General features: G+C 46.2%; 1 protein-coding gene across 3 annotated transcripts in view; it reads right to left on the reverse strand.

Moving 5' to 3' along the window:
- Positions 1-16,525, reverse strand: part of MAN2A2 (mannosidase alpha class 2A member 2) — a 165,312-nt gene that overhangs the window by 16,657 nt on the left and 132,130 nt on the right. For all 3 annotated transcript variants that reach the window (XM_063925858.1, XM_063925857.1, XM_063925859.1), the window contains exons 18-20: positions 5,549-5,682; positions 2,850-2,991; positions 2,480-2,613 (exon numbers count right to left, since the gene is read on the reverse strand). In XM_063925858.1, coding sequence (XP_063781928.1) covers positions 2,480-2,613; positions 2,850-2,991; positions 5,549-5,682 — 410 coding nt within the window. The remainder of the gene's footprint in view (positions 1-2,479; positions 2,614-2,849; positions 2,992-5,548; positions 5,683-16,525) is intronic.

The following is a 16,525-nucleotide window of genomic DNA, read 5'->3' on the forward strand; positions in this document are numbered from 1 at the left end:
AAGGTTTTTGATCCTGGGAACTGGCTGCTGGTGCAGCTTTTTCCTTCTTCCCTTGTCTCTGTGCAGAAAGGAAGCGCCTTTGACCCGCTTGCTTTTCTGAAGCCGAAAGGACTGTACCTGAAAATACAGTGCTTTCTTAGGCTGTGAGGAAACCTGAGGTAAAAAATTTTCTTCCCAGCTGTTGCTGTGGATACGAGGTCCCAGAGACCATCCCCAAACAATTCCTCACCCTTATAAGGCAGAATCTCCATGTGCCTTTTATAGGCAGCATCACCTGTCCACTGCCGGGTTTCTAATACCCTCCTGGCAGAATGGACATTGCATTAATTCTGGATGCCAGCCGGCAAATATCCCTCTGTGCATCCTTTATATCTAAGACGACGTCTTTAATATGCTCTATGTTAGCAAACTATTATCCCTGTCTTAGAGTATTAATATTATCTGACTGGGTATCAGACCACGCTGCAGCAGCACTTTTTATGCTGAGGCAATTGCAGGTCTCAGTATATAACCTGAGTGTGTATATACAGACTTCAGGATAGCCTCCTGCTTTTTATCAGCAGGCTCCTTCAAGGTGGCCGTATCCTAAGACGGCAGTGCCACCTTTTTTGACAAACGTGTGAGCGCCTTATCCACCCTAAGGGATATCTCCCAACGTGACCTATCCTCTGGCGGGAAAAGGTACGCCATCAGTAACTTTTTAGAAATTACCAGTTTCTTATCGGGGGAACCCACGCTACTTTACACACTTCATTCATTCATCTGATGGGGGAACAAAACACTGGCAGCTTTTTCTCACCAAAAATAAAACCCCTTTTATGTGGTACTTGGGTTCATGTCAGAAATGCGTAACACATTTTTCATTGCCGAGATCATGTAACGGATGTTCCTAGTGGATTGTGTATATGTCTCAACCTCGTCGACACTGGAGTCAGACTCCGTGTCGACATCTGTGTCTGCCATCTGAGGTAACGGGCGCTTTTTTGAGCCCCTGATGGCCTTTGAGACGCCTGGGCAGGCGCGGGCTGAGAAGCCGGCTGTCCCACAGCTGTTTTACGTCATCCAGCCTTCTATGTAAGGAGCTGACATTGTCGGTTAATACCTTCCACCTATCCATCCACTCTGGTGTCGGCCCCACAGGGGGCGACATCCCATTTATCGGCCTCTGCTCCACCTCCACGTAACCTTCCTCATCCCACATGTCGACACAGCCGTACCGACACACAGCACACACACACAGGGAATGCTCTGACTGAGGACAGGACCCCACAAAGTCCTTTGTGGAGACAGAGAGAGAGTATGCCAGCACACACCAGAGCGCTATATAATGCAGGGATTAACACTATTACTGAGAGATTTTTCCCCCAATAGCTGCTTGTATAAACAATATTGCGCCTAAATTTAGTGCCCCCCCTCTCTTTTTAACCCTTTGAGCCTGAAAACTACAGGGGAGAGCCTTGGGAGCTGTCTTCCAGCTGCACTGTGAAGAGAAAATGGCGCCAGTGTGCTGAGGGAGATAGCTCCGCCCCTTTTTCGCTGACTTTTCTCCCGCTTTTTTATGGATTCTGGCAGGGGTATTTATCACATATATAGCCTCTGGGGCTATATATTGTGATGATTTTGCCAGGCAAGGTGTTTATATTGCTGCTCAGGGCGTCCCCCCCCCCCCCAGCGCCCTGCACCCATCAGTGACCGGAGTGTGAGGTGTGCATGAGGAGCAATGGCGCACAGCTGCAGTGCTGTGCGCTACCTTGGTGAAGACTGAAGTCTTCTGCCGCCGATTTTCCGGAACACTTCTTGCTTCTGGCTCTGTAAGGGGGCCGGCGGCGCGGCTCCGGGACCGAACATCAATGGCCGGTTCCATGCGGTCGATCCCTCTGGAGCTAATGGTGTCCAGTAGCCTAAGAAGCCCAAGCTACCACCAGTTAGGTAGGTTCGCTTCTTCTCCCCTTAGTCCCTCGCTGCAGTGAGTCTGTTGCCAGCAGATCTCACTGTAAAATAAAAAACCTAAAATATACTTTCTTTCTAGGAGCTCAGGAGAGCCCCTAGTGTGCATCCAGCTCAGCCGGGCACAAGAATCTAACTGAGGTCTGGAGGAGGGTCTTAGTGGGAGGAGTCAGTGCACACCAGGTAGTCCTAAAGCTTTCTTTAGTTGTGCCCAGTCTCCTGCGGAGCCGCTAATCCCCATGGTCCTTACGGAGTCCCAGCATCCACTTAGGACGTCAGAGAAATCTACATATGGTCTGATTTGTCCCCTATAAAACATGTATGAAAAATACCATTCCGTACAAAACAAGCAAAAAGGGAATTCAGAAATATCTGGCAAATACTGAACAACTGATTGTGGCTAGACTGATGCTATAAGGAGAAATTAATTCAGAGTTTTCAGCTATTGGTGAACTACAGCTCCAAGCAAGCTTTACCAGCCAGGCTACCCCTGCCATAAGCTTGTTACAGCAAGTCAATAGACATATTTTACCTTATTGCCAGATGATCTCTTCTCCAATAGAATGCGAAACCTGTTACATGTGCGCTTGTTGTCTTTTAAACCTTGACCAAGCCCGCGATTGTCATCCTGCATCAAGCGGCGGTCCAGAATGACCTCCAGTTGACCTAAGTACCAAATGGAGAACGGTAAGGATTGGTGCTGATTCACAGCACATCAGCATTTCTACATTCTAAAGTCAAATTTGATGTTCTGTATTTGTGAACGAAACATTATTCTACCTTCACATCACTGATTTCTTAATAGATCTGGCAGCATTTGATCAATGTTACAGTTTTAGACTTTCATGAAAGGAGGACACACTGAGTGATTGATAAACAGGGGATGCAGTCTCATCACTCACCACTCTTAAGGCTGGATACACCCAGGGCCTGGGCTGTATGTAACGTTAATCTACTCTGCTCGTCCTGGATATATGCCATCAACGGCATTGGGTAGACGTTGGCTTGGAGTGGGAGTTTTTTTAAAAACTTCCTAGGCAGAATCTGCATTGGAACAAAGATAAGCACATGAAAGGGGTGCAGCTATCATCTCATTATAGGAATTTATGACCTGTGGTACCTCAGCAGGGCCACTTCCTGCTACAGAGAGCGATTGTTTCATGGAGATAAATACAAGAGACACACCATAAAATGTTTTACATAAGAACCTTTCAATACTGTGTCACTTCTCCCATCTAGTGGTTGTATTAATGCAGCTAAAATGTGCCAACACTTGTAAGCAAAAATACAGAAGTAGGTACATGAAAAGAGTTACTTTGTGCTTTTAGGGGCATATGTATTAATAACAGCGGAACTGCCGCTGTTTACGGCGTTAGCGATAATCGCTGTCCCTACGAGTTACTTCTCCGGCATTTTGGAGGAGGCGGCATTTTTCACATTTGCGATAAACGCCTTCGGGGGAATCTGACACTGCGCATGCGCACTGTGTCAGTTTCCGGGATCGGGTCGGCAATGGACGGAGGCAGCGGATGGGGGATCGAAAGATCTCTCGCCCGTTACCATGCCTCCACAGGCTAAAATGAGTTTACACCATCTGAAGTTGGTGTAAACTTACGTGGCCAAACTCTGAAAAGCTTTGCTTTTCAGGGTTAAGTACATCAGGGTCAGATCACACTCCCTATTGAGAATAACGGAGACTGCGCTCTGTAGTGCGAATTAGCACTATCATGCTACTATTACATGGTCACAAACCATAAAATTATATAGAAACTTCAGTTTCTACATAATTTTATGGAACAAAGTTTGATACATAGGCCCCTTAAACGATAAATATTTACTAATATATATATATATATATATATACACGCACACACAGAGAGAAGAGAGAGAGAGATCAGCATGCACTATCCCTCCTCCAGCAACTTGCCGCAGTGCTCACTAAGCTAAATGTATACAGGTGAAAAAAGTGTCACACTGCGGTCTCCACAATACATTGTATGCAGGCCAGCTTAATCCAGCAACGCTTCAGGCTTTATTAGCCCGTGTGTTTGTGCTGCCTGAAGACGGGCTAATAAAGCCCGAAACGTTGCTGGACTAAGCTGGCCTGCATATGATTTATTGAGCAGACCACAGCGTGCCACTTTTCGCAATTATATATATATATATATATAGCAGTTGAATCGGCACTCGCCCTTGCTGTGTATGTAATTGCTCCGGTGCCATCTGGAAAGGATTTGTAGAATATATGACAGAGAAGCAGCGGTACTCGGAGGCATTGTAAAAGAAAAGCTGTACGTTTATTACATCACTTCAATCTATCCAACGTTTTGAGACATTATAGCCCCTTTGTCAAGGTGTACCACTGTATCACCTTGACAAAGGGCCTATAAATTCCCGAAACGTGGGATGGATTGAAGTGATGTAATAAACGCACAGCTTTTCTTCTACAACGCCTCTGAGTGGCGCTGCTTTGTCTGACACACACTATATATATATATATATATATATATATATATATATATATATATATAGTTATTAAAATGTTCAATCCACAATTACTGTCACTGATGTCAGTAAGCTTGTGAACGGGTAAAGTTGACAGGAGGTGAAGTGTCTCCTGGCAGAGACTTCAGCACAGTTCTGTCAGTCTCTTCTAAATAATAATGGTTAGAAGAGAGAGAGTGAACGCTGATGCAAATTAGCCTCATTAATTGTTTATAAGTTGTGTGATAACCCTACTGCTGTGACAGTCTAGCGGTGCAACACAGGATGGAAAGTGAGAGTGAACGTAACAGTCTCAGTCAATACTCCATGTTCCTACTCCTTTTTGCTGTGAGAGTTCCACAGCTGTGTGACCTGTCATGGTGCTGAAACTGCTGTACTAGCCTTACAGCATTAACCCCAGCTGCTGTGTGACCTTTACAGAATGCAGAAAAGGTGTTACTAGGATAGGTGGAGCTGGGGGGTAGGAAGAATCACATGGAGCTGAAGAGAATAACACTCAGTTTATGGCTTAATAACTCCTTATTACTAAGTAAATAATTCTCTCATGCAGTGACAGACATAAAAATACATTTGGGGAAATATTTAGACTACAATTTGGTTGCACAAGGCACACATTATTATTAATAATAATATCATCATCATCATCAGTATGGCCTAAATTCGAATTTGTACATAAACCCAATGGCTTATGTACAAATCAGATGGTGTGAGGTGTGCGCATGTGCAGACGAGTCTTGCAGTATCGCTTGCAGCCCCCTGTCAGCCGTAGCATGATTGACATGCCACTGTTCTTCAAAATGGGGTCGTGTCGCTTCGTTTTGAAGATGTGAGGAGTGCAGAGTCTGTGTTGTGGTTGCGATGGATGATCCTAAGGTCGCGTCCTAAGATGCAACACTCGGATCTCACAAATGCATGCAGGAGGCGTCTATCTCCTACAGACGCCTCCTGCTGCACTTGCATTTTAATTACATAGAATTGCACAGTTGCTTCCTTGCGGCTGTGCTACTACATACAAACATGAATTAGGCCCTATATGTTTCAGAATTTTCAATTTTGCTTGCAGAGAGACACATTAATCAGGAAAGCAAAGGAGAACCTGAAAGCCGTTGAGGTCAGTGTAGAAGGTGTCCCCACTCTGTATGTCGGTGCTAAGTCGCATGGCGATTTCTTTATTGACGTGATCACGGATATCAATCATTGAACTGATGTCTAGTGAGAGACCTTCGGTTCCTGTCAATTGAGCACAGTACTGAAAGTAAACATACAAAACACACAGACACAAGAGCACAGGTGATGCTAAATTCTGTTCTACACATAGCTTGTAGCAAAGGGATTACAGTGGTGCTAGGAAGTTTGGGAACCCTTTGGAATTTTCTGAATTTATGTTTAACTGTGTTCAGATCTTCATGTATGACATAAAAATACAGTAAATCAAAGACCACAACAAAAATATACACTTTCATTTTTCTATTGATCCAACATTAAATTTTTTGTTCAAAGTATGTGAACCTACCCAGAGTGTCAGTCAATAGGAAGACAGGTGTGGATTTTGTTGGCCCCGTCTTAAATAAAAAATATAAATTGGAGTCTTCACAATCAAAGTCTGGTCTTCAAAACTCTGGTATGTGAACTCATGCCATGTCTTGTTACCAAATTTCTGGGGATGTCAGATACAAAATAGTCGTGCTCATTAAGCTGGAGCAGGTTACAAAAGAAGATCTGAAGACTTTGGCTTTGACAATCCACTGTCATATAGTAACTCACCCCAGGGGTTGGTCAACAAAAATAATTGCAATAACAAGGCATACAATATCATGGGGGATCACAAAGAACCACAAGTCTTATGATTTTCAGGCCTTTCCTTTACTGGATAATGTCCATGTTAATGAGTCCATCAGTGGGCAAACACTGAAGAATAGGGTCTGTGTGTAAAGGTAGCAATGAGGAAGCCACTACTCTTCAAGAATAACATTGCTGCCTGTTTAAAAGTTTACTAAGAACCATGTGGATGAGTCTCAATAATACTGGAAGAACGTTCTGTGGATTGATAAGCCTAAAATAGAACGTTTTGGCTTAAATTAGAAATGGCTTAAATGAGAAATGAAATGTTTTGAGAAAACAAATGCTGCACCTCATAAGAACCTCATCCCAACTGTTTACCTTGGTGATGACAAGGGGTGTACAAACCTAGCATCACTGTACATACACTACAAATAATAAAAAATACAGGGAAGGATTCCATGTTACCAGATTTTATATAAAGCACTATGCACGTATTACCATATTATATGCAGTGTTTTACTGGGCAAATGTTTGGTGGCCTGACTGGGGTTTCTGTTCCCTCACCATAAGAGGCACAATGAATAAAACATGAATTTTACTCCTTCCCATAGCTGCATAGAGAAACGACCTCTCATTTTAAAGTCAGGCATGAAGCTGCGTATGTGCAAAAAGTTGTCATTAAAAAATCACACATCTGTCCAGAAAATGTTTTTCTGAAATGTCACAAATGCCAGATAGCGAGTTCCCAGCATGGATGGAGGCTCAAAACTTCTGACGCGGCTACATGACTGTACAGCCTAATGTCCAGAGGAGAGCCATGAGGTATTTAGCTCCAGTAAGCAAAGGCCAGTAATCTGTTCCTGCAGAAAGCAATACTGACAAGTTCTTGAATGCATTATAACCCCATGACCACAGCAAAGTGACTGAGGGTGTCATGTACAAAGCACTAAAATGCAGTGAAGCCTCCGAAACCTGAAGCTTTTGGAGGATTTCTGCAAACCTTACGTGTATCAAGCTCCGGAAAGCAAAACTTTTCAGAGCTTATTGCCTGCAGAGCCTAAAGTATGAACTTCTTTACACAGAAATCCCCGGGGAGGGATCCAAATGATACACCCCCCCACTGCTAGCGCATGCACAGGCTAGCGGTCTCGAATATGTAACAGAACTCTCAGGTCATAAACCCAGATGCCCTACGGTGTGAGATAATCATTGCTATGCTGCTATAAGTGGCAGGATGTATTGCATCGTATACAGTGTTAAGAAATACTGCTATACATGCTATAAGGGGCAGGATGTATTGTATAGAATATGCATTACATGATACATCCCATCCTAAGCATGGGAGGAGGAATGTCCTGCAGTAAGTCTTCATAGCTTTTGTTCCAACAACAAAGAAAAAGAAATTGGCGAGTTGGTAAACTGATGTGAGATAAGGGGATGATTTCCAGGTCTGATACCATAACACTACAATAAAACTGTTACTCACTCAAAAGACGCTGATGGAGCTGCAGGCAATGCAGCACAGGTAAATACGACTGTTTCATGTGGATTTTTTGTACAAAGGTTGGGACTAGAGCGAGTGTGACTGATTACGATGACAGGAAACCAATCATACGGGTCAGGGTGGTCCTCCGCAAATGTAAGCATACAGGTGAATATATGCATTTAGTTCTGTACACACAATGCAGGAGCAATTATGTCCGGCTTGTGTTCAACTCTGCTTGGCCACTATGCTGGTGTTTTTGTATATTTTATTTTCACTCTACACTAAGGTAAGGACCTCAGGCACCCTAAACTGCTGCAGGCAGAATAAAACAAGCCGCTAGAATTTTAGTAGGTTGTGAAGGCAGGACTGCCTCCATAAAATTCACAGATGCCCCTTGAGAAGCTATTCTTACACGTGGAAACCCATATTCCATGGTTATACTATCATCATAGACATTTGGCTAACGGGTAATGATATGCTTCAGATGTTGAATCAAGAAATACACCTACATCTTCACTAGGGGATCCGGTCTGAAGATCGACAGTGTCTAGGTCGACAATGTTTAGGTCGACCACTATAGGTCGACAGTCACTAGGTCGACATGGATGGAAGGTCGACAGGGTTTCTAGGTTGACATGTGCTAGGTCGACAGGTCTAAAGGTCGACATGAGTTTTTCACATTTTTTTTCTTTTTTTGAATTTTTTCATACTTAACGATCCACGTGGACTACGATTGGAGTGGTAAATTGTGCCGAGCGAAGCGAAGGCACCATGCCCGAAGCATGGCGAGTGGGATCCCGGACACTCTACGAAGAAAATGACACACACACAAAAAAAATCCTCATGTCGACCTTTAGACCTGTCGACCTAGCACATGTCGACCTAGAAACCCTGTCGACCTTCCATCCATGTCGACCTAGTGACTGTCGACCTATAGTGGTCGACCTAGACACTGTCGATTTGATGAACCACACCCCTTCACTAGGCAGTCTCAGTCACTGGTAGATGAAGTCTCGCCAACTGGTATCGTAGAGCTAAATGTGGGAGAAGTTCATAGTTGGACTTTGTGGGATTTCTGAGAAATAATATTGCAAGTCTTTGAGCAGAGGGGGTAATTCCAAGTTGATCGCAGCAGGAATTTTTTTTTAGCAGTTGGGCAAAACCATGTGCACTGCAGGGGGGGCAGATATAACATTTGCAGAGAGAGTTAGATTTGGGTGGGTTATTTTGTTTCTGTGCAGGGTAAATACTGGCTGCTTTACTTTTACACTGCAATTTAGATTGCAGATTTAACTCGCCACACCCAAATCTATCTCTCTCTGCAAATGTTATATCTGCCTCCCCTGCAGTGCACATGGTTTTGCCCAACTGCTAAAAAATTTCCTGTTGCGATCAACTTGGAATTACCCCCAGAGTGTACTCTTCTCTGTGGAATTAGGCCTGATAAACAGTCAATGACCTAAACTGGAGGAGTACACCATAGGCAAATTAGGACAGTTGTGTCCTCGGGAAGTGCGGAGTACTAGGTGGATAGGGAATCAGGCTACAGCAGCATGAAACAGAAGGTGGGTTACAACAAGATTCCCAACTGTTCAGCAAACCACTGAGCAGCAACATACTGTATATCCCACTGCTGATGGAGCCTTCTGGGTTACATAGCAAACTGATGTGTAAGATACATAATACAGTACATGGTGAGACAACATGGAGGACTACTTCCTTTAGCAACATTGTTTATAGCTACTGTTTGACAGTGGGGAAGGAGCAGATACCCCATTGGCCATTCCACAAACCCCCCATCCCCCCCCCCCCCCCAAAAAAAAAAAAACAAACAAACCACAGAGGTACACAAATAAGGTAGTGATGTAGTAAAAATAAGATTTTACTTACCGATAAATCTATTTCTCGTAGTCCGTAGTGGATGCTGGGGACTCCGTCAGGACCATGGGGATTAGCGGCTCCGCAGGAGACAGGGCACAAAAATAAAGCTTTAGGATCAGGTGGTGTGCACTGGCTCCTCCCCCTATGACCCTCCTCCAAGCCTCAGTTAGGATACTGTGCCCGGACGAGCGTACACAATAAGGAAGGATTTTGAATCCCGGGTAAGACTCATACCAGCCACACCAATCACACCGTAGAACTTGTGATCTGAACCCAGTTAACAGTATGACAAACGTAGGAGCCTCTGAACAGACGGCTCACAACAATAACAACCCGATTTTTTTGTAACAATAACTATGTACAAGTATTGCAGACAATCCGCACTTGGGATGGGCGCCCAGCATCCACTACGGACTACGAGAAATAGATTTATCGGTAAGTAAAATCTTATTTTCTCTGACGTCCTAGTGGATGCTGGGGACTCCGTCAGGACCATGGGGATTATACCAAAGCTCCCAAACGGGCGGGAGAGTGCGGATGACTCTGCAGCACCGAATGAGAGAACTCCAGGTCCTCTTTAGCCAGGGTATCAAATTTGTAGAATTTTACAAACGTGTTCTCCCCCGACCACGTAGCTGCTCGGCAGAGTTGTAATGCCGAGACCCCTCGGGCAGCCGCCCAGGATGAGCCCACCTTCCTTGTGGAATGGGCCTTGACAGATTTAGGCTGTGGCAGGCCTGCCACAGAATGTGCAAGTTGAATTGTGCTACAAATCCAACGAGCAATCGTCTGCTTAGAAGCAGGAGCACCCAACTTGTTGGGTGCATACAGTATAAACAGCGAGTCAGATTTTCTGACTCCAGCCGTCCTTGAAATATATATTTTCAATGTCCTGACAACGTCCAGCAACTTGGAATCCTCCAAATCGCTAGTAGCCGCAGGCACCACAATAGGCTGGTTCAGGTGAAACGCTGACACCACCTTAGGCAGAAACTGAGGACGCGTCCGCAGTTCTGCCCTGTCCGAATGGAAAATCAGATATGGGCTTTTATACGATAAAGCCGCCAATTCTGACACTCTCCTGGCTGAAGCCAGGGCCAGTAGCATGGTTACTTTCCATGTAAGATATTTCAAATCCACCGATTTGAGTGGCTCAAACCAATGGGATTTGAGAAAATCCAAAACTACATTAAGGTCCCACGGAGCCACTGGGGGCACAACCGGGGGCTGTATATGTAGTACTCCTTTTACAAAAGTCTGGACTTCAGGAACTGAAGCCAATTCTTTCTGGAAGAAAATCGACAGGGCCGAAATTTGAACCTTAATGGACCCCAATTTGAGGCCCATAGACAATCCTGTTTGCAGGAAATGTAGGAATCGACCCAATTGAAATTCCTCCGTGGGGGCCTTCCTGGCCTCACACCACGCAACATATTTTCTCCAAATGCGGTGATAATGTTGTGCAGTCACCTCCTTCCTGGCTTTTACCAGTGTAGGAATGACCTCTTCCGGAATGCCTTTTTCCCTTAGAATTCGGCGTTCAACCGCCATGCCGTCAAACGCAGCCGCGGTAAGTCTTGGAATAGACACGGTCCCTGCTGAAGCAGGTCCCGTCTTAGAGGTAGAGGCCACGGATCTTCCGTGAGCATCTCCTGAAGTTCCGGGTACCAAGTTCTTCTTGGCCAATCCGGAGCCACGAGTATCGTTCTTACTCCCCTTTGCCGTATAATTCTCAGTACTTTTGGTATGAGAGGCAGAGGAGGAAACACATACACTGACTGGAACACCCACGGTGTTACCAGAGCGTCCACAGCTATTGCCTGAGGGTCTCTTGACCTGGCGCAATACCTGTCCAGTTTTTTGTTGAGGCGAGACGCCATCATATCCACCTTTGGTTTTTCCCAACGGTTCACAATCATGTGGAAGACTTCTGGATGAAGTCCCCACTCTAACGGGTGTAGATCGTGTCTGCTGAGGAAGTCTGCTTCCCAGTTGTCCACTCCCGGAATGAACACTGCTGACAGTGCTATCACATGATCTTCCGCCCAGCGAAGAATCCTTGCAGCTTCTGCCATTGCTCTCCTGCTTCTTGTGCCGCCCTGTCTGTTTACGTGGGCGACTGCCGTGATGTTGTCCGACTGGATCAACACCGGCTGACCCTGAAGCAGGGGTTTTTCCAGGCTTAGAGCATTGTAAATCGCTCTTAGCTCCAGTATATTTATGTGAAGAGACATCTCCAGGCTTGACCATACTCCCTGGAAGTTTCTTCCCTGTGTGACCGCTCCCCAGCCTCTCAGACTGGCATCCGTGGTCACCAGGACCCAGTCCTGTATGCCGAATCTGCGGCCCTCTAACAGATGAGCACTCTGCAACCACCACAGAAGAGACACCCTTGTCCGTGGCGATAAGGTTATCCGCTGATGCATCTGCAGATGCGATCCGGACCATTTGTCCAGCAGATCCCACTGAAAAGTTTGTGCGTGGAATCTGCCGAATGGAATCGCTTCGTAAGAAGCCACCATCTTTCCCAGGACTCTTGTGCATTGATGCACAGACACTTTCCCTGGTTTTAGGAAGTTCCTGACAAGTTCGGATAACTCCCTGGCTTTCTCCTCCGGAAGAAACACCTTTTTCTGAACCGTGTCCAGAATCATTCCCAGGAACAGCAGACGTGTCATCGGGGTCAATTGAGATTTTGGAAAATTCAGAATCCACCCGTGCTGTTGCAGCTCTACTTGGGTTAGTGCTACTACGTCCCCCAGCTGTTCCCTGGACCTTGCCCTTATCAGGAGATCGTCCAAGTAAGGGATAATTAATACGCCTTTTCTTCGCAGAAGAAACATCATTTCGGCCATTACCTTGGTAAAGACCCGAGGTGCCGTGGACAATCCAAACGGCAGCGTCTGAAACTGATAATGACAGTTTTGCACCACGAACCTGAGGTACCCTTGATGTGAAGGGCAAATTGGGACATGCAGGTAAGCATCCTTGATGTCCAGGGACACCATAAAGTCCCCTTCTTCCAGATTCGCTATCACTGCTCTGAGTGACTCCATCTTGAACTTGAATTTTTGTATGTACAGGTTCAAAGATTTCAGATTTAGAATAGGTCTTACCGAGCCGTCCGGCTTCGGTACCACAAATAGTGTGGAATAATACCCCTTTCCCTGTTGTAGGAGGGGTACCTTGACTATCACCTGCTGAGAATACAGCTTGTGAATGGCTTCCAATACCGTCGCCCTGTCTGAGGGAGACGTTGGCAGAGCAGACTTTAGGAACCGGCGAGGGGGAGACTTCTCGAATTCCAACCTGTAACCCTGAGATACTATCTGCAGGATCCTGGGGTCCACCTGTGAGTGAGCCCAGTGTGCGCTGAAATTCTTGAGTCGACCCCCCACCGCCCCTGAGTCCGCTTGCAAAGCCCCAACGTCATGCTGAGGGCTTTGCAGAAGCCGGGGGGGGGGGGGCTTCTGCTCCTGGGAAGAAGCTGCTTGGTGCACTCTCTTACCCTTTCCTTTGCCTCGGGGCAAATATGACTGTCCTTTCGCCCGCTTGTTCCTATAGGAACGAAAGGACTGCGGCTGAAAAGACGGTGTCTTTTTCTGTTGGGAGGGGACCTGAGGTAAAAAGGTGGATTTCCCGGCTGTTGCCGTGGCCACCAAATCCGATAGACCGACCCCAAATAATTCCTCCCCCTTATACGGCAATACTTCCATATGCCGTTTGGAATCCGCATCACCTGACCATTGTCGCGTCCATAAACTTCTTCTGGCAGATATGGACATCGCACTTACTCTCGATGCCAGAGTGCAAATATCCCTCTGAGCATCTCGCATATAAAGAAAAGCATCCTTTAATTGCTCTAAAGTCAATAAAATACTGTCCCTATCTAGGGTATCAATATTTTCAGTCAGGGAATCCGACCAAACCACCCCAGCACTGCACATCCATGCAGAGGCGATGGCTGGTCGCAGTATAACACCAGTATGAGTGTATATACTTTTCAGGGTAGTTTCCAGCCTCCTATCCGCTGGATCCTTGAGGGCGGCCGTTTCAGGAGACGGTAACGCCACTTGTTTTGATAAGCGTGTGAGCGCCTTATCCACCCTAGGGGGTGTTTCCCAGCGCGCCCTAACCTCTGGCGGGAAAGGATATAATGCCAATAACTTCTTTGAAATTAGCAGTTTTCTATCGGGGTTAACCCACGCTTCATCACACACTTCATTCAATTCGTCTGATTCAGGAAAAACTACAGGTAGTTTTTTCAGACCCCACATAATACCCCTTTTTGTGGTACATGCAGTATCAGAGATATGCAAAGCCTCCTTCATTGCCGTGATCATATAACGTGTGGCCCTACTGGAAAATACGTTTGTTTCTTCACCGTCGACACTAGATTCGGTGTCCGTGTCTGGGTCTGTGTCGACCGACTGAGGTAAAGGGCGTTTTACAGCCCCTGACGGTGTCTGAGACGCCTGTACAGGTACTAACTGGTTTGCCGGCCGTCTCATGTCGTCAACTGATTTTTGTAATGTGCTGACATTATCACGTAATTCCATAAACAAAGCCATCCATTCCGGTGTCGACTCCCTAGGGGGTGACATCACCATTACCGGCAATTGCTCCGCCTCCACACCAACATCGTCCTCATACATGTCGACACACACGTACCGACACACAGCAGACACACAGGGAATGCTCTTATCGAAGACAGGACCCCACTAGCCCTTTGGGGAGACAGAGGGAGAGTTTGCCAGCACACACCCAAGCGCTATAAATATATAGGAACAACCCTATAGAAGTGTTGTCTCCCTTATAGCAGCTTAATATATCAAAAAACGCCAAAAAAGTGCCCCCCCCTCTCTGTTTTACCCTGTTTCTGTAGTGCAGTGCAGGGGAGAGTCCTGGGAGCCTTCCTCGCAGCGGAGCTGAGCAGGAAAATGGCGCTGTGTGCTGAGGAGATAGGCCCCGCCCCCTATTTCGGCGGGCTCTTCTCCGGTGTTTGTGAGACCTGGCAGGGGTTAAATACATCCATATAGCCCCAGGGGCTATATGTGATGTATTTTTTAGCCAGAACAAGGTATTCTCATTGCTGCCCAGGGCGCCCCCCGCAGCGCCCTGCACCCTCCGTGACCGCTGGTGTGAAGTGTGTGACAACAATGGCGCACAGCTGCAGTGCTGTGCGCTACCTCATGAAGACTGAAAAGTCTTCTGCCGCCGGTTTCTGGACCTCTTCACTTTTCGGCATCTGCAAGGGGGTCGGCGGCGCGGCTCCGGGACCGGACTCCATGGCTGGGCCTGTGTTCGATCCCTCTGGAGCTAATGGTGTCCAGTAGCCTAAGAAGCCAATCCATCCTGCACGCAGGTGAGTTCACTTCTTCTCCCCTAAGTCCCTCGTTGCAGTGAGCCTGTTGCCAGCAGGACTCACTGTAAAATAAAAAACCTAAAAACTTTTTCTAAGCAGCTCTTTAGGAGAGCCACCTAGATTGCACCCTGCTCGGACGGGCACAAAAACCTAACTAAGGCTTGGAGGAGGGTCATAGGGGGAGGAGCCAGTGCACACCACCTGATCCTAAAGCTTTATTTTTGTGCCCTGTCTCCTGCGGAGCCGCTAATCCCCATGGTCCTGACGGAGTCCCCAGCATCCACTAGGACGTCAGAGAAATAAGTAATATTGTTATTTTGTACATTCAAAACTTTTCAAAATAAAATGTATGGCAGTGTGATGCAGCCTACTATTATACTAGACATAATTGCTTGTTTTTATTAATATTGCATTTTGTGCCCCCCCCCCCCCCCCCCTCCCCCCGCTACTAAACAAAATCTACCAAAAACAGGTACATACCCCCAAAACAATGGCTTGCGTTCCACTGAGTATACAATGTCCTGGTTATTGTACACACTCTGTTAATATACCTGGGATTTAACTCTGGTGGTGTGTGATACCAGGTAGGTTTCAGTGTTATTCAGAAGCACTACTTACTTGTGGCAATCTCTGCTGTATAACTTGTGATAATAATAATTTATGGAATAATCATCATTTTATTTATATAGTGTTTCTCCAATAGGCATCAAGGAGCTTGGATAATAATGATCAGCCCAGTAACTGTTTCCTTGTATCTGAGAGTCACAGGATGAGCACAAAGTGGTGGAGATAATAAATCAATGCCATTCTATGGGTGTGCTGCTTTATTGATCCACCATTGTTTCTGCCTTAACCACTACATCCTTGCTCTCTTAAATAAATTGAGAGGATCGGTCTCTGTCAGATTTGTTGTAACAAAGTCATCTATAATTTTCTGCAGGAGCAGAAATAAGCTCTGCAGGTAAATAGGCTTAAATCTAAAGGTTGAACTTTGCAGCCGTGGAAAAGAACTGATGAACAGCAGTGGAATGTACCAAAACAGTGGCGGTGCCAAAGGAGGGGCTTCGGCGCAGTCCAAAATACAAATAGGGGAGACAAACCAACTGCCACTTAAAGTCCCTGCCGACGATGTTTGGCAGCAAATGGGGTGGCAGGTGGTGAGGCTGGTAAATTTTGTACTGCGCTGCACCACCACCTCTGGAGCCACCACTGGACCCAAAACCCTGTTATTGGAAAATTCAGCCCAGTGTCATTGCCCTGCCAATACATCAGACATTTCACACGGTGGCATGGCTCTCTCTGCACGGGTAAAAACAGGGAGTGTTTGCATACAGCACATGCGCAGATGCAAATTTACACACTTTTGCGTCCTATCCTGAGTCAGATGGATCTTGGCTGGATCTGTCTTTCTGTAAATTTGGGTGGGAAGTGGGCGGCAACAATGCCTCTTGTGGGAGTGTCATGAAAGGGTCATGCATAGGGAAGGTAAGCACGTTTGTGACGGATCTATTGTGCCTAGCAAGGGACTGGTGGAAGTGCTGAAGACGGTTGCAATGCCT

This window comes from Pseudophryne corroboree, chromosome 6 (assembly GCF_028390025.1).
Source record: "Pseudophryne corroboree isolate aPseCor3 chromosome 6, aPseCor3.hap2, whole genome shotgun sequence".
Lineage (NCBI taxonomy): Eukaryota > Metazoa > Chordata > Amphibia > Anura > Myobatrachidae > Pseudophryne > Pseudophryne corroboree.